At 36.0% G+C, this 24,459-nt stretch overlaps 2 protein-coding genes across 2 annotated transcripts; one reads left to right on the top strand and one right to left on the bottom strand.

Moving 5' to 3' along the window:
• The first annotated feature begins 572 nt into the window (after nucleotides 1–572).
• Nucleotides 573–11,850, top strand: cfap221 (cilia and flagella associated protein 221). The gene is made up of 25 exons (XM_056264553.1): nucleotides 573–643; nucleotides 899–1,076; nucleotides 1,226–1,326; nucleotides 1,679–1,765; nucleotides 2,048–2,143; nucleotides 2,236–2,336; nucleotides 2,903–3,006; nucleotides 3,183–3,342; nucleotides 3,560–3,680; nucleotides 4,272–4,401; nucleotides 5,549–5,651; nucleotides 5,749–5,836; nucleotides 5,922–6,005; nucleotides 6,306–6,401; nucleotides 6,572–6,662; nucleotides 7,310–7,407; nucleotides 7,634–7,714; nucleotides 8,585–8,692; nucleotides 8,803–8,976; nucleotides 9,880–10,038; nucleotides 10,287–10,387; nucleotides 10,469–10,564; nucleotides 10,660–10,770; nucleotides 11,237–11,284; nucleotides 11,513–11,850. The coding sequence occupies exons 2-25, from the start codon at nucleotides 947–949 to the stop codon at nucleotides 11,637–11,639; spliced, it is 2,595 nt and encodes an 864-aa protein (XP_056120528.1). The 5' UTR covers nucleotides 573–643; nucleotides 899–946; the 3' UTR covers nucleotides 11,640–11,850.
• A 1,784-nt stretch (nucleotides 11,851–13,634) lies between these two features.
• LOC130097626 (cyclic nucleotide-gated channel cone photoreceptor subunit alpha) lies at nucleotides 13,635–22,676 on the bottom strand. Its single transcript, XM_056264554.1, has 9 exons — nucleotides 22,499–22,676; nucleotides 20,977–21,131; nucleotides 20,819–20,848; nucleotides 20,599–20,730; nucleotides 17,427–17,495; nucleotides 17,164–17,334; nucleotides 16,983–17,084; nucleotides 16,296–16,402; nucleotides 13,635–15,394 (listed from the first exon to the last, which is right to left on the bottom strand). Exons 2-9 carry the CDS (start codon nucleotides 21,066–21,068, stop codon nucleotides 14,004–14,006), a joined length of 2,094 nt encoding a protein of 697 aa, XP_056120529.1. The 5' UTR covers nucleotides 21,069–21,131; nucleotides 22,499–22,676; the 3' UTR covers nucleotides 13,635–14,003.
• Nucleotides 22,677–24,459: the final 1,783 nt, after the last annotated feature.

Here is a 24,459-nt window from a genome sequence, read left to right as displayed (position 1 = left end):
AAAAACGTGATACATTTTCCACGACTTTCCAAAAGAATATTGAATACGTTTGTCAGAAGAGAGAAATATGTCAAAGCCGTTCGCAGTTAATTCGTGTTTTTGTCATTTACTGACAATTGTAATAGCCTACAACACAATATATAACGTAATATGTATAAAAAAATTGAACTTAATTTGCGGTGTTGATAACTATTGGTCTATAATAATATTTTCTATAAATAATTGTTTGACACTGTTTCTAGGGGGAAAGGTTTTTTTTTGAGGGGGCAACTTCTAATGTATTTTATTATAATTTATATATATAAAAAAGATAAGAAGTAGGTGAAAACATAGAAAGAAGAAAAAACAAGTTAAACAGATGGACCTTTGGACCTTTTTGCTCTTCGTAAGCTCTCTTGTTGTCATGGTGACGGGATTGTTGACGTGACTTCAATGGAGGATCAGCAGGTACGTTGTTTGTCTATGTGTTTGAGTTTCTAGTGAGTTTTTTGTCAAGTGCGTTTTGAAATATTAATTTCGATTCAGAGAGAATTTTATTAACAAACAAACGAATACCTAAACCAAAGTATTTAAAATAAAACACTCCTTTTAATGGCGACGTTCTGTGTTTTACACTTACAGTGTCGTCAACATCTAACTTCCGGTAAGTTTTTAATAACAAACCATTCATTGGAAATGTCCTGTTATTTGCTCTAATATAAATACTTGATTTATGTAGAAGCTCTAAAGTTAAGCAGGAGAGATGGGAACTTATATATTTATATAAATTACACATATGTACATAAACACCATGTATAATAATAATTATATAAGACTTTGAAAAATATAGTTTAAAAGAGTATTGAATGTCACACTGCACTGAAGGATACTGCTTGAAATGGCAACTATCCGCTCACAGGTGTAGATTGTTTGTTATGATCAAGGATCTCTGTAAAGTCCAGTTGGCATGGAGGTGGTTCATTCTACCTCAGAGACTTTCTCCAAAAGTGTGAAGAAAAAAACCCTACTTCCTTTAAGCCAACTGCTGGAGGACACCAGAAAGAGTGGAAATGTCCCCCATCACCTTCTGGAAACTAGTAAGTAACACTGTTGTTGTTTATTTATTTCTTAAACATTAAGTTATATGTTTTAGCAGGCCACCAACAATTCTTGTATCTTATGAAACTGATAAACATTTTTCATTTCACATTCATGTATAAATGTGTCTTTGTATTGTATCTTTCAGGGGTGTTTGCCAAACTGAAGAGTAACAGTATAGTTCAAGCCGAACCATCAGAGCTGCACTTCAGTGGCTTTGAAGTAGGAAAGGATTATAGGAAAATCCTGGTTGGTTGTTTTGTTTTTTTACTTTGTTCATATTCTTGCTAAAACCGAATAGAATACAATTTTAGTGTGAATGTTTTGTTTTTTTCCCCCGGAATGTTTCATGACTCATGTAATGGTTATATATGTGACTTGTTTGTGTCATTGGCCTGAAACAAAAAAAAAAGTATTATTTAATTCTAAAGACTTGACTGGAGACTCCATTTTCTGATTCACATGACCAAATTTCCACTGATAGTACTCTGCGGTCAGTGGGAAACATCTCATGAGTTGTAGCTGAAAGCGACATTACAGAAGGGGAAGAATATGGTAGGAAGTATGATGTAATGACAAAAGCTGTTGTTTTTTTCCCAAGAAACTAGTCAATGTCTCCTCTGACGTGCTCAGTGTCCACATTTTACCCCCTCAGACAAGGCATTTCCAAATTAAGTACACCAAAAAGGTAACCATCAACTGCCTTACAAATATCACTTTTACAGATAGGCTTTAAAAATTGTATATAATATTCCTGATTATTTTAGTTTCATGAACAAAACCTGTCAATAAATGCTTGGGCTATTTTTCTTTATTATAGTTTTATTTTATTATTATTATTTTAAATAAATGTTATTTTGCACAAAGAAAATTAGGCTTATTTTATGACCATTAAGATTATGAAATTCACTCATACCATGATGTTCAAAATATCAGCCAGTGCTGATCGTAGTCCCTCTTTTAAATGCAGTGCCGACTGGTTCCGGGTCTGGCTTACACTGTTACAGTGCTCTTCCGACCGGATGAGTGGCGTTACTTTTCTGATAACATCAGGATTCATGGCCAGGTAAAAACATGTTTTTGTCTAATATTTGGCCATGCAAATTCTGAAAGGGCTCAGAACAGCTATCATGTGTCTGTGTTTTGTGTTTGTGTCAGGGAGAGGAGAACTTACTGGTTCCTGTTCATGCGTATCCTGTTATCAATGATCTTCACATCCCATCTCACATTAGTCTTCCCCCAGTGCCACTCGGACAGAGGTATAATTATTATATTACACCAATAACGTGTAAAATAACTGTATGATAACATTGTTATAAAATAACTAAGATATATGTAGATACAAACTATTGTTCAAACGTTTGGGGTCATTTTTCTTTAAATAAATTAATATATATTTTAACAAAGATACATTACATTCAATCAAAAGTCACAGTATAGACTTTTACATTGTTAAATAAATGCTGTTTTTTTTTTTACTTACTACCCTACTACCCTGAATCCTGAAAAATTTCAACAAAAATATTCAACATTGATAATAATAAGAAATGTTTCTAATTTCTAACTTTTTGCTGCACAAATCAGCATATTAAGAATGATTTCTGAAGGATCATGTGACACTGAAGACTGGAGGAATGATGCTGAAAATGCAGCTTTGCCATCACAGGAATAAATTACATTTTAAAATACATTCAAATAGAACACTGTAATTTCAAATTGCAATAATATTTCACAATATTACTGTTTTTACTATATTTTTGAAGCAACTTTGAGCATAAAGCATAAGAGACATAATTTGTAAGAGACATAACTTTTGCTTTTATAGTGCCAGTCATGTGATTCCACTAGGCTGCAGTTGTCCAATAGACTTTGAGTTCCAAGTGCACTGCCTTCAGCCCCATAAGTCCTTCACTGTAAGACCACTGTCAGGTAACCAGTTTCCTTCACAATCGACATATCTGCTGTTAGAGAGCAATGGAAACCAGTATAAGTGCATAAATACTGATAGAACTCTAGTTGGTGATCAAACATATACTGGACTTACTTTGTATTTCATTTACTGTAACATCAATATAAATAACAGATGTTATCCGTATGTTAATCAGGGATCATTCCAGCAAATGGAAAGACCACGTTAAAAGTGACATTTACACCTCTGCGGTATGGTACAGCTGACATCACACTACAGCTGATCATCTCTCAGTTCAATTCCAAACCTGTAATCTGGACAGTGACAGGTTCCTCATCTCCATACCTGCTGCTCAGGTAATACAACAGGAAAAATAAAAGATTGCAATGGACTAAAAACACTCATAACACCTAATTAACCATATAGGAACATGCTATGTTATTTTTACAATAACATTTACATCCTAAAAATGTTAATGTTATTGTAAAAAAAAGGTAAAATGTTGTGTAAATGTCTGAGTTCAGATGCTTTTGGAAAAACATTAATGGCATTTTTGTTCTCTCTATGCCTCAGTAAACCTGATGGAAATGGTGATGATGATGATCATTTTGTTGAAGAGCGGAAGACTGCTGATGGAAAATCTCGGGCTGTTACATCCTATCATAAGCTGAAAATATCTCCTTCCTTGGATAAGGTAAGAAATTAAATTATTGATATTCTGAAAAGATCAGTTTCAACTATTGAGTATTTCAGTGCTGGTTTGGAGGAACAGCCAAGCCATGCTGTTTACCAGCAAAAAAATCCTGCACCCAAAACAGAAAGTCGTGCTTGTCTTTTCAACAGGGTCTAAATGGTTTAAGGAATTTGAATTAGTTGAGGTTAATTTCATTTGGGGCCTTTAAAAACAGTAGCAGAGAGGTTTGTGTGAGATTGAATTACAAGTTTAATTTTGTTGTTTGCACTGAGCTTGCTGAATTGAATTAGAATTGACTGCATACCCTTTCAGCCGTCAAATATGGGAAACACACAGAATTACAATCATAAGGCAGCAAAGATTTTAGCTGTGGTTTTGTTTGATTTATTAAATTTCTATATTAAAAACTATTTGTTTTATTTAAGTCAGCAATTTATGTAAATCAAATGATAATGTCAATTAAATGATAATGAAGTAATGAGTGTTGGTGGTAGTAATAATAGTAATAATGAAAAATCCTGGTTGAAACTATCATGTAGCAATCATATAGTGATTCATCTTGCATACAATCACATTATTCTGTTTTTATAGGGCAGCAAGAAGAAGAGCAAACCTGATCCACAACTGCAGGTTTCCACCACAGATATCACCACTCATGCAGGACTGGTTAAAATGCTTCTCCAGCCACAAGACAAAATAAGATACAAGGACCTCCGGGAGGGTAAGAACACCACAGTACTCATCCAGAGGGCCTATGAGGTGCATGTTAACAACTAAAACCGTGGAAATGAAAGTTTGGCAAAGGCAGCAACTGCCATGCTGGAATGCTGATGTGTCCACCAGGCTTTTAAACTAGCATTGGTCAATCAGCTTCAAAGACCAATGTTTTTGCCCCTGAAGGCCCCGATTTACTTGATGCAATTTTTTTCTTTTGTTCTTCGTTTGGAGAACTTCGAAATATACTGTTAGCGAACATCGCGACACTGCTGAGAGCGAACTTAAGACGAATTTGTAAATATGTGCGCTTTCCTATCAATAACAAATAAAAAAATAACAGCGGTGAGAAAATAGCAGTTAAGAAAGCATCTGATCATGCACGATGTGGATATGTTTGCACAAGCTCTGCAATTTGACACTCCAGTCGAGTCAAGTCGCTTTATTTATGTAGCATTTATACAATATATGGCTTTAAAGCAGCAGCCTTACCATATTAAACATGAAAGAACTGACAATTAGAATTACGTTCTTCGATTTCGCTTGAAGTATATCGGGGCCTTTATGGCGGTTCACCAGCATCTAACCAGCACTAAAAACCTAAAACTTGCCCTGACCGGCATGGAAATTGTTGCTGATGTGATCGAATCTGGTCCTTTCAGCAGAGTGGAATTTAGATAATAATAAATAAAGTCCCATTTGATGCCCCCTTTGCAAGTTACCCAACCTGAAAATGTCCTTTTACAGTGGTGCTTTTCTTGAATTCTAAGGCCATTCTTTAGCTTACACTGTATGAACCACTTTATTTTGTGCTGCCCTTATCAGTCATCACTCTGTGTGTAATTCTAGTAAAATCTGATGACAGAAGTAGAGATGAAGAAAGTCTCTCTTTTTTTTCTTTTTTTTTTACTGGACTATCAGAAACAATTCTTACCCACTGTGGTGTGTATGATGCCAAATATGTGATATATCCTGAATAACAAAAACATTGAATTATAGACTGACTGTTATGGCTGAAACACACATACAGAATTCAATTTTAAAAGATTTGGATTGGATTTATAAAACAGCATACAACTAATCAAATATGCAATGATGTGGCCAGAAATCACAGTTATTTAATTCAAGATACCCGTATGTTTTATTTGTTGAAGCCATGTCTTATACCAAGGTTGCAGACCAGACAAGAGAGATGAAGGAAGCTGCATTTTTAAAGAAGGTCCAACAAAAGGAGGAGAAAGCCAATCATATCCGCTGGTGTGTTGCTCCATATGACAGATGACATATTCTGATTTTACATACAATATAACAAAGTGAACTGCAAACCCTTAAAACTAGTGTGTTTTATCCTTAGGCAAGTTGATCTGGGTGACGACCCATGTTCAACCAAACAAAAACTTAAAATTTTGAAGGAGCAAGATGAGGCAGTTGCTGCTTTCAAAGTAAGCCAGTGAATTGGTTTGATTCATATGAAACATTTTTGTCACTTTCCACTGAATGCTCATATACTTAATTTGTGTGCTTCAGCTAAAATACAGTGGTGAGTCAGTGGCCTCTTTAAGATCTTCAACGAGACTTTTCTCAAGGCGAATTTTACGAGATGCTGGACAGGTACATGTCTTTCTTATTGACATCTTGATCTTTAAAAATGATGTTTCTAGTCTGTATCTTTAGTTTAGGCTCTGTCCTCCTAATTTGCATGCTTATATTACAAGTATGTCCTTCACTGATGGTAAGAAAGTACATAGTTTTAAATAGGTAGCAAGAAAGTACAACAAGCTCATATCATAATAAAATTGCGTATTGATACCATTTGTCACATACAGTTAGCATGTAAATGTTAGCATCTAGCGAAAGTCATTATATTAAAATTCATATCTTTTAGACTTATTTAACAGCTCTATGTTATAGTTCCCAGCATGCACTGCTGATTTCATCAGGTATGGCACTGGCCAGCTGGAGGTCAGACAGAGAGCACTCAGACTCTTCCAGCAGGCTGCTCGAAAGGTAACTTAACTCATATCTGAACCTTATTAATTTAATTAATTTAAATGTTATTAAACTATTATTTAAAGCATTACTACGGTGCTTGTTTTCAACTCACTGTGCTGATTATCTATATAAAATGTGTGACAGTATTAGTATAATAATGTTACATTGTGTTGTGTTTAATCGAGGTTGTTCTTCAATGTCGTATGAACAAGAGGCTTGTGTCATTAAGAGAACTTGTTCGCAAAACCAGGAGTCTGCAGGGAGATATAGAATCAGGTTGGGATTTTATTGTTATTATTCTAATTAATACTTGTATTAAGCAAGGACGCATTCAATTGTATAAAAATGACAGTAATGAGTTTTACAGGGTTACAAACAATTTCTTCATCAAAGACTCCTGAAAAAAATGTATCACTGTTTCAACTGTTTTCAACATTGGTAATAATAAGAAATGTTTCTTGAACATCAAATCAGCATTTTTGGAATGATTTCTGAAGGATCATGTGACACTGAAGACTGGAGTAATGCTGCTGAAAATTCAGCTTTTTCATCACAGGAATATATTACATTTTAAAATATATTCAGATAGAAATCAGTTATTTTCGTAATTACTGTAAATCATAATAATATTCCTTTATTACTGTTTTACTGTATTTTTTTATAAATTAAATGCAGCCTTGGAGAGCATAAAATACTTCTTTCAAAAACATTATAAAAAGCCTATTGATATAGTAACAGAGACTACAATATATAAAATATGAAGTACTTTATTACTGTATACTTATAAAGTGCTACCAAAATGTTTTGCATACTCCAGACTTTTGAACGAAGGTGTATATTGCTAATTTGCTATTATGTTGTAACAAGTCATATCACCAAAATAGATATTTTTTTTTTAATATTTATCTGTTCTTTTGTTGTAGATGGGGATGAGAAGCCACACTTTTTTAAGCTGACACCAGAAAAACTTCTGCCCATTACCTTCAATACATTTATACCTGAAGACCAACCTGACGAACTTGTGAGAGACTGCTTATGGTTATTGTGCAGAGCTTCTGTATAATTCTTGTATGACACAATTTTGATGCAAAAACTAGAGTTCAATATTTGCAGTTACTGTAAATAGAATCGAAACCTCTTAAAGAGGTGCATTTTGTTCGACAAATGCCAAAAAGTTTCAGTTCAACATTTGAGATTTTGTGGCAAATTTTGTGCCATTCAAAGCAGTCTTGCGTTGTGGCTTTCAGGCTGTGAATGCATTGGGCCAAATTCCTGTAAGAATGCCTGAAGCAGATATGAAACTCAGGACTCCATTGTTCGATCTAAAGGTACGGGAAGAAAGCGCTTTCACCACTCATTTATCGTCTGGTAGGACATTTTTTACCATGTAATTTTTCTTAAAGTTCCTGTAAATGCCCGCTTTTGGCTTAAAATGCCAGATGTGGTTTTGTAATATGTATAAATCTATAAAAATACAACACAGTGATGTTCTCATGTGAATGTGTGTGTATGGTTGAGCGGTGAGACACAAAAATAAATAAATATACTTATTTCAATGGTCCACTTTAGACACTCTACTTACTAACTTTGCAACTACATGTCAACTAACTCTCAGAGTATTAGTAGACTGTTAGTTTAAGGTTAGGTGTTAGGGTTCGGGTTAGTAGAACAAGTTGACATGTAGTTGCACAGTTACTTATAGTCAGAGAATGTCTGTTGGGGGACCATCAAAATAAAGTGTTAGCAGATATTAAGCTGACAGTCTACTAATACTCTAATGACTGGTATTGACATGTAGTTGCAAAGGTACTTGTAGTTAGTAGGAAGTCTGTTAGGGTACCATCAAAACAAAATGTTAGTAGCTATTAAGCACACTGTCTACTAACTAATACTTAAATGAGAGTTAGTTGACATTTAGTTGCAAAGTTAATTGTAGTTAGTAGAATATCTAAAGTGGAACATCAAAATAAAGTGTTACCAAATCAGGAAATGCCACATGAAGGCCATTTACTAATCCAAAATAATGTAGAGTTTATAAATGACAGTAGTACTGTTTTAATTATATTTAACCAAACATTTCATATCATACATTTTTATATTTATTTTCCTGAGTTTCCCTTTAAAACATGATTCCTCATAATGTGATCCTTTTAACAAACCAGCCAGTGTAATGAAAATAGTGCATGTCTATTTTTAAGGTTCCCCAGCGTTACAAACTGATGGGTTATCAGCCATTATCTGTCTATGATGCAGCAGCAACATTCGTTCCTCCTGACCTGTGTAGGACATTACGCACCGGAGCACAGGTAAACAACATGTTAATGGGTTATTTTTAGTCATAAAATTATTTATTGTTATATTTGTTTACATTAAAATAAATCTGGAAACAAATCTAACTGGCATTATGTTGTTACAGGACGAGCTGTTGCCTGTGGTGACATGTCCATCTGTAGAGCTCAGTGATGATGATGAAGAAGATAACAATCCAGAGGCCGATGATGGATCACATCAGGATTTAGGTCCCACACTTAGTTTCAGTGCACCTGAAGCACTTCTCAGACTGCCCAACGCCCACCCTCTCCGGATCTTTGTATGTTTTTTGAGCCACCTATCATTTTCTGCTGCCTATACTATGAAAAAAAAATCATATTTGTTATCATTAGCTTAAAGTAGAATCATTAAACAACCTTTTCATTACCTGAAATAATAAATTAAAATTACATTAAAATAAAACTTATTTTATTTTATTTCCGCTAGTTGCCAAAGCAGCATTTCTCAATTTCATTTAGTTTCACTTGTACTAAGATAAATGAAACTGGTAACACTTTACAATAAGGTTTCATTTATTAACATTAGTTACATTAGTTAACATGAACTAACAATGATCAATAGTTCTACAGCATTTATTAATATTAGTTCATGTTAATAATTTCAACGTTTACCAATACATTTTTAAAATTCAAAGTTGTATTTGTTAACATTACCGGTAGTTAATTTATTCTGAACTAATATGAACAAACGATAAACAATTAGATTTTTACCAACAAACGTTAACAAAGATTAATAAATGCTTTAAAAAATATATTGCTCATTGTTAGTTCATGTTAGTTTTAGTACATTAGTATTTACTAATGTTAACAAGTGAGACCTTATTGTAAAGTGTTACAATGTAACTGAATGAAATAAATTATGAAATACTATAAACTCTCTCTCTCTCTCTCTCTCTCTATATATATATATATATATTATTATTATTTTTTTAAATCCTGATAAAATGACAAAAACACAACAAAATTACTATAAATTATAATTATGCATTAATGATACTAAAATTACACTGGATAAAGTAGTACAAACAGTCGGTTCTGCTTTTGTATTTTTTTTTTACGTCTGAAGTTTTGAATGATTTAATTCTGACATATCATAGACATGTTTGAACATGGCTCAGTCTTACATTGTTTGAATTAATATGATCTTTTTAAATTTTATTTAGAATCCTGCACCACGCGTTTATGCCTTCAAACCAGCTCCACTTTACCTGGAGTGTGACCTGGACTTTCATTTGTGTCCATTGCCACGATACACTGTCCCTAAAGACAATGTCGTGGGTGTGCATGCCCCTCAAACACAGAAGAAGTTTCTAGATAGAAAGGTTTGTTGAGACTTATTTTTGCACATCGTTCACAAAGAGCAAACTCTCAATCAATGTGGCTTTAATAAAATAAGTTTTAAGTTTTATATCATAGCTGGTACTATATTACTGTCTGAAACGATCATTATCCAGGACAAAATTATTATATTTAATATATATATTTATTATGTTTTATAATATTTAATTTAATGTTATTACTAAATATACATTCCATCCTGTAAACATTTGCTTAAATATATCAAATGCAGGATATAATCAAAGGGATTATGATGTGGAAGAAGTTTCCCTGTATGGCCTTAAGCTCTTTATCCAATATTTCGACTCTAAGAAGCGACTGCGCCCCACGCATGTAAGTATTGCACGCACTCATAAACACATTCATTTGTTGGCTTACCTCTTATTTACAGAAACAATATTGTTTTATATCTAGGTGTGACCCTTTCAGCGTTGTACTACTGCCTGTGGAGGCCCCTCCAGCTCTTCAGGGTCTGCCCAACAGCATCAGAGACGAGATTCAAGCTGAAGGGTAAATATAGATTAACGTCAGCTTGAATAAACCCTCCATTGTTAATTGTTTGGGACGCCATTTACAGATGCATGCTGGTTTGATTTCTCTGGCAGGTCTGAGACCTCAGATCTTCGTCTCACTCCTGAGATGATTGAAGCAGAGTTCGGTCTGTCTGCGAGATCTTCAGCTACATCTGTTAAAGAGGATCAAGATGAAGGCAATGGGTTGGTACAATGGGTTATCAAATTTAACATTTTGGGTAATTGAGAATTTGCTAATTGTCTTGTGCTTTATCATGCCCAGCATCATAATATGCCTACTTCCATACTATATGGTTGGCGAAAAACAGTATGTGAGCAAAATAGTTTGTCTGAATTCATAGTATTCATAAAACAGAAGCTGAAAAGTACCCAGATGCACATCCACTGGACTCTTTAATATCCCATGAGGCAACGGGAGGATTTATGAATAGTAGTGAAGCGATGGAACAGACGCTGTAGGTCACATGATAGTGACAACATGGCGAATTTAATTCATACTACACATTCATACTATATAGAATGCACTTTTTTAATGGTCACGAAGGAAGTTTCAAACCAAATGTAGTACCTACTAGACTGCGATTTCTGTCATTTTGAGGTTGACATATGGTTGAATAGAAACATAACCTAAATCTTCTCTGTCTGCAAGTCTCAGAACTCCAATAGCACCAGTCTCCTCTGCAAGAACAACAACAAGGTGAGCACCTTGTCATAATCCTCATTTTGACACGGTAATCGGAGAAGTAAAAGCTATAAAACATCAATTCACAAAACAAAAAGGCAGTTTTTGTTTGTTCTAGCATGTAGGGGAAGTTGATTCCACCATCTGAGCATGAGAACAGCAAATGATTTGCTTTGTTGTGCAGGTTACAAAATGAAGATGACATGCGATAAACTTTCTTCCTCTTTAATTTTTGGATCACAGCAACACACGCGAGCAGCCGCCGGAGTCAACACAGAACAACAGACTGGGACCAAAAGTGCTGGGGAGATTAAAAGAATTGAAATCTACAGGCAGAGTCAGCTGTGCCTCATCATGTGACAATAAATAGCACTTTCATCTTCAAAAGAAAGGGAAACGGACAGTGAAATGCAGTGCTAGCTCAGGTAAACGTGAAGATTTTAGCAAAATACAATGACAAGCCACCAGATGGCATTAAATGTCTATCACATAAAACTCAACAACTAAAAAGATGTCATGGTCAATGTTTGTATGGAATCTCTTTTTTTCACAAGTTCAATTAAATATATTTTCTAAACTTATTTCCTTTATCATTCAATACGCATTCTAGTAAACCTAAACTACAGAAAAACACTTCATCAGTCAGGGGTGTCGTTTTAAACGGTAGATTTACATGCATATGTAGAAACAACTCATATGAGCACATATGAAACAAATCAGACATAGTACCAATTTTTTTGACAAGTTACCATATATAACAGCAGTCCTCTATTTGACATGAATTCCAAGTCCGTGCAAAGTATATTTTTTATTTGAATAAATTGACATAACGTTACTATATATATATATATATATGACTAATAAACTAAAAAAAGTCAATTGCTTTTTGGCAAGTCACTATATATATATATATGACTAATAAACTAAAAAGTAAATTGCTTTTTGGCAAGTCACCTTTCTTTAATTGCAGCAATCCACGATTTTTTGTGAATTCCAAGTTCGTGCAAAATATATTTTTTATTTTAATAAATTTTACATCATGTCATTTTTTAAAATCTTAAAATCGTATTTTTATGTGGAAAAAAATATGTATGGTCTTTTACTTATAGACCGCAATGCATGTTTTTGGCAGATATTTTCACTAACATGACAACTTAATCCAGCATTTCCAGCGATTCAGTGAGACATTGATTATTAGGAAGAGAGTGATCACGAGGCTTTACAAGCTTCTGTTTTACACGGTCTGGTTTGCACCCAAGCAAACGCCAGCCTGGATCTATTCTGTCTGACAGTCTCTCATCCACAACAGTTTTGCTGCACTGCTCTCACCTCCACATTCACCTCACAATAGCGAAACGCTGCTTGGTTCCTGTCCCTGAGGACACTGCAGTTAGCACCCTGTATTGCATGAAGTTAATGGTAGTTGACACCCAACAACTGTCACGTCATTTGCATTACAAGCAGTTTTTGTAATAATAATTGTGATCATTCTCAGCTGCTTTCCATAGTCAATATCTCTCAAAAATGTATCTATAAAAAAAACACGATTAAATGCATGAAAACGTTTGAAATAAGTCATTGAATGCCTCAGTACATAACAAAAATATATTTTTGTTGTATTCAAAAAACAAAACAAACAATAATCGTAAAAAACTATGCAGAGACGCTGACACCTAATTTCATTTTACATTTCAGTCTATGTTTTCCTCTCAGGAGTCAAAACTGCACCGTTTGCATTTCCAACACAGCTCCTTAACTAGCCTTTAATGTTTGGTAGATCTAATTGTTGGTCTACCGTTCCCAATGGACAACACGCACTGAAGTCATAGATTGTCACATTAAGGGCAAGTCTGAACAGGATTATGCCCACAACAACTGCACAGTTTGATTATTTGCATTAATTGTTGATGGAAAAAAAATCTCTCGAACAGACCAATAAATCCACAGTGGACACGAAACGTTAGGAAAATTTCTAAAATATTTTTATTTATTACAGAACATATACAACAATTTACAATTAGCTGAATGAAAATAGAATATACATACAAGAACAGAACATGATGGACTAAAATGGGGAACCCTCCATTTTATTCTCATGTAAAAAAATAAAACCCCTCGATTTTATCACATTACAGGATGTTCTGCTTTGGTATTTATGCTCGCTTGGTAAAAGCAAAGCTTTGTTATAGTAGATAAGAGCAAGGCTTGGGAACAATTCCTGAGAACTTGTTTGAAATTTAAACTGCATCAAAAGTTCAAAACTGAAAGATATTGTGCATATTTACTAATGCTGGTTAAAAACCACTTACAGCATGACATCTCACAGAGAGTATAGCTGCACAAAACCCCCCTTAAAATTCACAGTTCTACCATTTCAGGCATCACACTACCTGATATTCAGATACTGCAATCCTTCATAGCAACAGCATCAGGAACCAAAATCACCAAAAACAGAAGATGATCTTGGTGCATTGTTGTCCAAAATGACTTCTTAAGACGATCCAGCTTTAGTGAGGCTAAAACAGTCTGATCTGTCATTGTTTACGCGCCTTTACAAATTAGGTTTAGGTCTTGTGAAATGCCAAATCTCTCGTCTATAAATAGTACATGTTGCTGCTGTGCTATTTTGAGATCCACCAATTCCTCTCAAATGATGCCAAATTTCTCTATATGGGTAAATGTGTAATCCATGTTCCTGAGACATACTGTGAATTCAGTCTATTTCAGCATAGAACTATTTGTCCTTCTTATCCTCCACGACCTCGGATAAATCCTCCTCCCTAAGAGTCTTCACTCGGGCCTCCATGTTGGTGATCCTCTGTTTGATCTTTGTCTGGCTGGCTGTCCAATCTGCCATAAGACGAGCGAATTTAGTCTGCATCACGTCTAAATTTGTCTCCAGCGTGGAGACCTTTTCCTCCAGGTCCTTTGGGTCAGCGCCAGCATTGGCTGCAGCCTCATCGATAAGATTGTCTTTCATCAGAATAGCCCTACCTTTCTCCTCTAAAGCCTTCTTTGCTTCTGGGTACTCGGTTAATGCTTCCATCAAGTCATCTTTCGAGAGTGCGAACAGATCCGAGTACCCCACGCTACGTATGTTAGCAGTCCTGCGGTTTCCGGCCTTACTTCCTTTGATGCCGAGGATGCTGATCTCGCCAAAGTAAGCGCCATCACCGAGCACCACAAACTGCGTAACTCCATCATCCGCCACCACAGCTAGTTTGCCTTCTTTGATAATGTACATCTCCCGCCCGATGTCGCCCTTCTTGCAGATGTAGTCGCCAGGACTGAAAACCTGCGGTTGAAGTTTGAGGACAAGCTCAACTAGAAGCCCTGCCTCGCAGTCCTGGAAGATACGCACCTTCCGAAGGGTTTCCAGATGCACGTTGATGGCGATCTCCGCCTTGAGTTTGTCTGGGAGGTTCTTGAGCACTTCCTTCTCATCGCAGGTCTTCTGTTCCGTCCAAAGGTAGTCAAACCACTTCACGACACGGGCCTCCAGATCTTTGGTGACCTTTCGGAACTGCATGTACTGCTTGATGGAGTCAATCTTGGCCTGGAACTCTGCACGGGATGCATTCATGTTGGAAATCATGGCACCGACGTTACCAACGATGGTGGCGAAAATGAGCACGCCGATGAGAAAATCAGAAACGACAAATAAATACTCAATGTCTCGGACAGGCGGTGGCGTCTCCCCGATTGTAGTGAGCGTGAGAGTGGACCAGTACAAGCAGTAGATGTACTTCCTGGCAAGACGGCCAAACTCAGGGTCACTGATGTTGGGATACACCCAAGTGTCTGATCCAAAGCCGATTGTTTTTGAGATGGCGAAAAAGATGCAGCCGTTCCAGTGGATGATGATAAGGATGTACAGGACGAGATTGCTGATGCGAAAGATGTTGGGGAAGTTGGTTCTGGTTTCAGTGCGATCGAAGAACTCAAACAGACGAGCCATTTTGAAAAGCCGGTTAAATCTTAGTTCGGGGTTGTTGTATCCCACTTTCAGCATTATTATGTCTGTCGGTATCATGGAGAACACATCATATCTGAATTGCGGTGACTTTTTATAGTGTTCCCACAGCTTCTTAGATTCTCTCACCAGCAAGCCTTGCTCCAAGAAACCTGTGAAAACAATTACAACAAGTTACATACAATGTTTTTTAGGGATACACGATATATCGGTATCGGCCCGATATATGTTCAGTTTTAATGTCATCGTTAATATATCGGCCAAACACCTTGTTGTTAATATATCGGCCAAATTTTCTTATTTGGCCGATATATTAAAGCCGATAAATAGATTATTTTCTTTCAGTTGAGACACTTCAGATGCGCACTGTTCGCTTCGCCATGATGGTTTTTAATTGCTTGAAATATGACTGGAATCACTTAAAAAAAGGAAAATACAGTTAAGTATACATAAAGTGCATTAAGTCATATAGGCTACATAAAATTGTAATGAGAACATTATAATAATACTTGTGTGCTTGGGACATGGCTTTTAATGGTTAGACTTTTGTTTTTGTCAGGCACACAAAAATTGGATTTAGATTTATCTGCCAATATATCGGCTATCGGCTTTCAAATATAAAGAATTATCGGGTATCTGCCTAAATGTTCATATCGGTGCATCCCTATTGTTTATAGGATGTTATTTTTAGCACTGACAACTTCTTTCCCCGTAGAGCAGTGATTTCAGAAGTTATGTTCTGTAGTCTAGAATTGTAGAACAATGGTAATAATAATAATAACAATAGTTTTTGAATGAAAATTAAAATTAATACAGTATGATTTCAGTTTACATCTTGATTTTGAGTTCTCTGTAGTATTTGAATTTATAAATAATCAATTCTAAATAATGTAATAAAATGATCTAATTGAAATATTTTTAAGTCAGCCTGCAGCCCCTTTAGCAGTTTGCTGAACCACTGCTTTAGATGGATTTTTAGTTCATTCACTCGACTGTTATAGTTAAATATGACAAAGTGAACACAAACAGAGAAAATTAGAAGAATAATCTCACCTGTCCTTGATCTCACAAATGTGTCAAGATAGTAGATGATATCTGATGAATAGTCCAGAACTAACCATAGGATTGTGTTATCATCCTGCAGCTCATTAAAACAGGATCTGAAACCCCCCCCCAGATCAGAACAGACCGAAGTTAGCATTACATTAGAGCTATCACCACATAACAGCACCTGAATATTCTTTGAAGTACTAAATATTATTATATCTGGCTTGCTTAGTTGGGGACACTTAATATTCAACAAAATGACTGATTTGACTGCACTGACACTATTGGATGAGAACTGAACTGAGCTGGACGATGACATCACTGTTTTCTGCAGAACTGCTTTATAAATTAAATGAACTAATTTAACAATTGATGATCTTTACAACGGAAATGAATCGACACTGAACTGACTTCAGCTGAGCAATGACAACGTTTTCTTTTAGAGCTGCATTACAGCCGAAATTAACTGAACTGAAATGAACATTTTCCTGTTAACACTGTAAAAAGCTGCTTTGAAACAATCTGTATTGTATAAAGCGCTATGTAAATAAAGGTGACTTGGCTTGATATATTTCACCATATAGTTTTCTTGTATGTTTGATAATTAGCTGTGATATCCCTATTATTTTAAATAATATTTTAATATATTTTAATAATTAGCATGCAATATCATGGAACTTTTAATAAAATTACCTGGTAATAAGCATCATTAGGTTGTAGAAGACAGGTATTGCAACAATGGTTAGCCAGTGGTAGTACAAATCTGTCGCTGGGTCCATTATCCATACATGTTTTCTAAAAAGAAATGTATACAAAGTTCAGGACTGAACAAAGACCTCCGTTTAATTGCATTTAATTGAGATAAAATACTCACGGTTTCTCCTCTTCCTTCTTTTTGTCATCCTTTTTGTCATCTTTCTTTTCATCTTTTTTCTCATCCTTTTTTGGTTCTTCTTTCTTCTCATCTTTCTTTTCATCTTTCTTCTCATCCTTTTTGGGTTCTTCTTTCTTCTCATCTTTCTTTATCTCCCTGTCGTCCTTTTTGCTGCATTCAAACGATGAATGATATTTAGTATGTAGCAATTAGCATAATGTACTTAAGCACAACATGTAATAATATTTAACTTTCCCACATACTCATCTGTATTGTTGCAGTTGTTCATATTCAGTGTTGCAAGAGGCCAATGATTTGCATTGTTGTTGAAGCTGTAAAGACAACAATATCGTAAATAGTCTTATTCCTGTAATTTGATTAGGGAATAAAATATGAAATACTAAAACATTATGAAACATGCACTTCATAATCAAAAACTACATTGAATCTACATTGGATTTACAATTGGATTTAAATGGATCTGCTAAATGGATTCAAATGGAGTTAAATGGAGCTGAGAGTACTACATTGTTTTGGTAGTAGAAAGCATTATCAAATTATTCTACATATTTAATAAATCACGCAAGGGGAGAGAGATGTGAAGAAGTTGTGAATGATGCATTTTTGAATTCTGTGTTAATCTTCTGTGGAGTTCTGCATTGTCAGATTGTGGGCCTACAGAATGTGGGAATGCTTATAGCTCTAATGCATTTCATTCTGTTAAATGTGAGCAAATAAGTAGCAGTATCTTCCACTAGACTAGCAGTATGACCAGGACCATCATCAGGAAGGGTTGTGGTTCGAATACCAGGACCGAAGAAAGTGAGAGTGTGACAGATAGCAGAGGATTATGGTTACCATCAGCACATCCTCTCTTGCTGTCTTGAGAAACACACTTAATCTCGCCATAGATCAAGAGACATTACATTAGGACTGATTATGTTTCCTCTCAAAGTATTTTTTTTGCACAATTAGTTTGTTGGAAATGCGGAAGTTCACACCTTCTGCAGAAAAGAAAAAATATATATATGGCAGCAGCTTTTCACAAATTGCAATAAGTGCATATAGCGACAGATGCTATTTACATTAAAGGAGAACTCCGGTGCAAAATGAACCTCGGGTGTAATAACACATTGGTACAGACTAAATCGTTCCCTGAGATTAGTTTTCATGATAATCGAATGTAAAGAGTTTTATCTCTAAAAACAGTTTAGCTTATAACGCTAGTATATTGGGCATCGAGTAAGCAAAAAGAGATCGCTAGTTAATACCACTAACAAGGCTCAAATTAGCCCCACACTAACACGGCAGCATAATGAGTGTCCTTACATGCAAACCGAAGCATTGAGAACTTTGTAAGTGTATAGACAGTTTAATAAGAAGATACTTTACACAGACAGTACAGTTAGCGCATACAGACAGGAGCCATCTTGGAAAACAGTCTCGACCAATCGAACCACGAGGGTGAGCGAACAGTACGTGTAGATATTGAAGATAAGATAAATTATATTTATTTTTTTATTTTCTCTGTTGCGTTAAGTGCTTCTCTTATGCGCTCAGTGCTTTCTTCCGGAAACAACGGACTATATGAGATTCCAAGTCACAGTTCAGCTCACGTATCACGTGTTCGTGGTTTGACTGATCGAGACTGTTTTCCAAGATGGCTCCTGTCTGTATGCGCTAACTGTACTGTCTGTGTAAAGTATCTTCTTATTAAACTGTCTATACACTTACAAAGTTCTCAATGCTTCGGTTTGCATGTAAGGACCCTCATTATGCTGCCGTGTTAGTGTGGGGCTAATTTGAGCCTTGTTGGTGGTATTAACTAGCGATCTCTTTTTGCTTACTCTATGCCAATATACTAGCGTTATAAGCTAAACTGTTTTTAGAGATAAAACTCTTTACATTCGATTATCATGAAAACAAATCTCAGGGAACGATTTAGTCTGTACCAATGTGTTATTACACCCGAGGTTCATTTTGCGCCGGAGTTCTCCTTTAAGTGTCAAACAGTGTATTGTAGAATATTATAAAACAGATAACAATATATTCAGTGTTTATGATTAATAAAATCTAAAATGGATGCTGCCTTCTTGGAGCATTACTTGTCCCTGTCCCTAAAGCCCTCCCCTCCCCTACCCGATAAACACTTTATTCCCACTGTTCGAATATCCTCATACTTTTATATTACTACTATTAATACTTTTTATTTAAAAGAATTGCTTTTCCGAGCTGGTATGCGATGCTAAAATATAAAAGAACAAGTTCGGAAAAAGACAATCGAATTCGTGTCGGTCGCGTCAAAAGGTAACACCACCCGCCTAAAGGCCGGGACAAACCAAGCGGACGTCGGGCCGTTTTTGAACGTCGGTCGGCTAAGTATTTTCTGTGTGTTCCGCACCGTTGGCTCTAGTAGTCAGACGCAGTCAGGTTTTTTTTGGTACGATTCAGCATGTTGAATCGGTGTCGGGCCGTCGGTGAGAAAGAGAACTCTGATTGGCTGTTCAGCTTAGCTTAAATACAGGTGTAAACGGGGTCTAAAAGTTTTGAGCTTGCAGAGGGAGTTGAAAATGCATTTGACCGGATTGCTTTCGTAGTGTAAACGCTCATGTGGTTGAAAAATTATGGGAAGCGCGCTAGCCAGATGGGATTTAAACTTTGTCGCCTGGAGACCCAAGTTTAGTTTGAAGACGAAAAACGTACCAGTTCAATGTTCTCTCACCATTCCTGATTTCTAACACGCACCCACCGCGTTCTGCGTTCTATCAGAGCAGAAACGAAAGCTGCTGCTCCCCGTATTTTCTTCCGTCGTTTCCTTTGCATTCATATGTATATTGCGCAAGCTTATTTTGTCCATTAGTTTGAAAGATCTGAAAAAACACCCATACATTTACCCGCCCATAGACCCTCACTTTGAAGAAATCAGGACAGAAGTGGTTGAAAGTGGACAAAAGAGACAGATTAAAATACCAGGTGTAAATGGGAATGGGTCTCCTTCGTCTACTTGTGATCCGATCGACCAAAACACATCTTAATACCAGGTGTAAACAGGGCTTTTGACGTCGGCTCGGTGTGTTCCAGGCTTTTCTTGCTACGCCACTGATCCTGTTATCAGCAGGATTTCTTTTGTCATTTTGTAGGGCTCAATCAGACAATGGTGGGCGGAGTTAGTGTAAATAGGATCTGCCAGCAAGGCAGACTATTTGCACTTGGTGTAAATAAACACTCCGATATAATACTCTATAAAATCACTAACTTTATAAAATCAGAATTGTGAGATAATAACCTTGCAATTCTGAGATTAAAAAAAGTCGTGGTGGAAGTTTCCATAAAAATGCACGGTGAGTACTTTATTTCCAATTTAGTTTTTAACTTTACCATTGTGTACAAATATTTTTTGGAGGCCACCGTGCACACGGTTGCATTTTCACTCACTTCCTCCTGTGCAGTTGGTCCTGTCCTCTGTCATCCCATGATGCATCCTTTTGCATGTCACCAGAATCGCTGCATTCAGAAGCTTTACATTTGGTAGACCTTCCTCCAAACCTCGGAATGAACTGGCACATCCTGAAAGTGAAGGTACAGTGTCTTATTAAAATCACTTATGATGCACAAACAATTCACAAATCTCCAACAGAGCAAAAGATCAAATTACCTGCCCATTAGTCCACGGGGTGGCTGATCGCTGCAAAAGACACAGATATACAACAAATAAAATATAAGGACTTGCATGATTTCATTGAATGAAAGAATTGTTCTAGATGCAAAATAATGATTGATTTGTCTGTGTATGTCTGCGGTATATCCTCAGACCTTTCTCCTCTCTCGATCCATTCAATAGCGGGCTCAGGAGTGAAGGCAGATCTTTGTGAGGGGTATGACTGTTCTGTGCAGATTTTAGCCATTTTCTTTCCTGTTAGGCCATTCACTGCAATCGGATCACATCTGGAGCATTTGTGAAATCACTCCTGTAAATTGAAATGCACTTCCATTAGTGAACACACTTCCACCTAATCCATTTCACATAAACAGTCTTCAAATTCATGAATAAATAGTATTACAGCTAATTTTAGTAGGGTTGAAGTGATGCATTTTCACATTGCAACACTTTGACAATTTTTGTCCCAAAAAGATTAAAAATAAATCTTTGTTCTATTTTAAGAATGGACAGAAGGATAATGGATCCTATATACATGCTAAACAGGTGCAAGTGTCTGCTCTATAAATACACACTGCAGCTTAAATGCCAAGTGGGATCAGGAGCATCTTCCAGGAAGATTAGCTGTTTTAAGACAAAAAAAGAGCCTGTGGTTTTGAACAGAAGATGTCTGATTGAGACAGGGAGGTAAAAATGCTAAAACTGGGGATTCCTTTAGCCAAACATGCTAGGATCAAACCTGCAAGTGCTCAAACTTGAAAAAAAAGTCAAACAAGTATATACCTCTGAATATGTATTTGCAATGTAGCTATTCTGATAAAAAAAAAGCCTTTTTATTTTTCTAATTTTACATCTCCCAATTCTGACTTTTTCTCACAATTGAGTTGTGAGATTATATCTAGCATTTCATTTGTGACTTTATTTCTCGAAACTGCAAGTTTATATCTCGCAATTATGACATTTCTCACTTGAGTTTTGCGAGTTATAAAGTCCCAATTCTGAGGATAAAATGTCAGCTCACAATTCTGACATTTTACCTTTTTGTTCTTATTTAATTTGTTTATAACAAGCCATTGTGATTTATAAAGGCGGAATTGTGAGATATAAAGTCAGAAATACCAGATAACTCGTAAATCTGATGGAGAAAAAAAGAATCGCGAGATAAACTCGAATTTATAACATGATTTTTTATTTATATATATATATATATTATTATTATTACTTTATAACTCAAAGTTAGTAATAAAAAATTCAGAATTGTGAGATAAAAAGTACTACACTTTTTATTATTGGCGGTAAACTTCCATAGCCTAATCGATCGGCTACAGCTCCACTCCTTTTTTGAATAAAACGGTGCTTTATTCGCAAATGTTTTATAGGCTACGACATTCCGTTATTGTATATAGGCTAAGTTAAATTCGAAACTTTTGATGGAAATATAAATAGTGAAACACATCCCATGTGTTGTTATAGGATATCTTTTCATATCAGCGCTTTTGGAATTCCGCTTGACCAATCAAATTCGAGGACCGAAACTACTAGAACAGACAAACAAACAACAGGCTATATAAAGGAAATTGTTGAAACAATGTGTTTGCCAATTCAAGCAATTGAGTAGCCTAACTGTTAAAAAATACTACAACAAAATCACACTCATTTTTGCCCAAGTTGCTTTACCTGTAGCATTTGATGAAACTGCGTGACCCCCCGAAGAAAATTAATCCACACTTTCTTCTTCACATCAGCGAAATCCTATTCCACATGTCCTTCAGGTTCAGAGATGTTCACATGATTTGATCTTCACTGCGAAAAGAAAACTCAAAGGCTGTGTCCTGTGACCTGTCGAACTCAAAGCGCAAAGCTCTCTCGGGTGGATGATGCTGGCACGTGTCTTGCTCTGCCTCGCGCGCACCTGCCAAGAAAGGTGACAGTTTAAAACTGCGCTCGCGCAGGACATCCAACTCCTCCTCCCCACAACACAACACACCTGACGAGTTATAACACTGAGAGGATGCCAAGACTTTAGAGTCCAAAACACCCGAGTCTTAGAACAGAGTGTGAGTAAATAACTATCATGTTTGCACAGCATTATGATCATTTGGAACCAAAACCTAATGGTATGAAATTAGAATCCTCTGTGAGTCAAATGAGATCTTATATAAACAGTATAAACTGATTCTTAGGGTAATTTGCATATTGTATAATATTTATCTGAACATTACTTGCTGTTTTGGAATAAATGTAAAGGCAATATAAAAATGAAAAGGAAAAAAACACTTCAAATTCCTTCTGATGCTTGGTATACCTGCAGTTTATCATAGCCTATTGCTAATCATAACGGTCCTGTTGGGAACTTTATAAAAGATTTACATTTGTTTTTTGTGCTAGAAAATATTCTCACAAAGCTGACAAATATAAGCCTATTATTTTATAAAGAGTTCAGATTATATTGATTAGCTACTCACCACCAGCATCAACATAAATAATCATTCCAATATTTGTGTATGTATTAAATTGTTTCAGTTTTTAATTTATTTTAGTGTAACTAGTCATTATGAATGCTTGTCATCTTCCAGGGTGATCGATATTGTGCCAAGGTAAACCAGTTAGTTGAATGTGTTGAATAATTTAAGAGTTTATTATGCCAACTCGGCTTCAGTTAATGGACTTGTTGCTGTAGGGTCACTGGCCCGTCACAAAGGGTGGCTTGCTTTCAGTTACAGTAGCAAGGGAGTCCATGATGTAGGTTAACAAATTATTATTTTTTGTCTGTGTATTTTGCTGTTTAATCATCTTACAATGATGGCAAAACATAATACAATATAGCTTATGCTCTTTTGCCACCTTTAACCTTTGTTAACGCTTTCTACACTCTCCTCAAAGTGAGTCTTAATGGCTTGTGCCATAAACCTGTAAGCATTCCCCTAGGAAACCTCACACACGACTGCTTTACCACGGAAAGATCAAGTCCTGACCAATCCTGGGAATCTGCTTGGTTTAGGCAGGCTGTTGAACAGAAGTCATAATCTGGCTTTACCCACTAATGCTCTTTCTTGGATCCAGTGTTAAGAAGCTGTCAGACAGAGTTGAAGAGAGACATCTATCTATCTATCTATCTATCTATCTATCTATCTATCTATCTATCTATCTATCTATCTATCTATCTATCTATCTATCTATCTATCTATCTATCTATCTATCTATCTATCTATCTATCTATCTATCTGTCTGTCTGTCTGTCTGTCTGTCTGTCTATCTATCTATCTGTCTGTCTGTCTGTCTGTCTGTCTGTCGTGTCTATCTATCTATCTATCTATCTATCTATCTATCTATCTATCTATCTATCTATCTATCTATCTATCTATCTGTCTGTCTGTCTGTCTGTCGTGTCTATCTATCTATCGTCTATCTGTCTGTCTGTCTGTCTGTCTATCTGTCTGTCTGTCTATCTATCTATCTATCTATCTATCTATCGTCTATCTGTCTGTCTGTCTGTCTGTCTGTCTGTCTGTCTGTCTGTCTATCTATCTATCTATCTATCTATCTATCTATCTATCTATCTGTCTGTCTGTCTGTCTGTCTGTCGTATCTATCTATCTGTCTGTCTGTCTGTCTGTCGTGTCTATCTATCTATCGTC

Source organism: Rhinichthys klamathensis, unplaced genomic scaffold (assembly GCF_029890125.1).
Source record: "Rhinichthys klamathensis goyatoka isolate OS25496 unplaced genomic scaffold, OSU_Roscu_1.1 h1tg000222l_1, whole genome shotgun sequence".
Lineage (NCBI taxonomy): Eukaryota > Metazoa > Chordata > Actinopteri > Cypriniformes > Leuciscidae > Rhinichthys > Rhinichthys klamathensis.
This window is presented reverse-complemented; position numbering and strand designations above follow the sequence as displayed.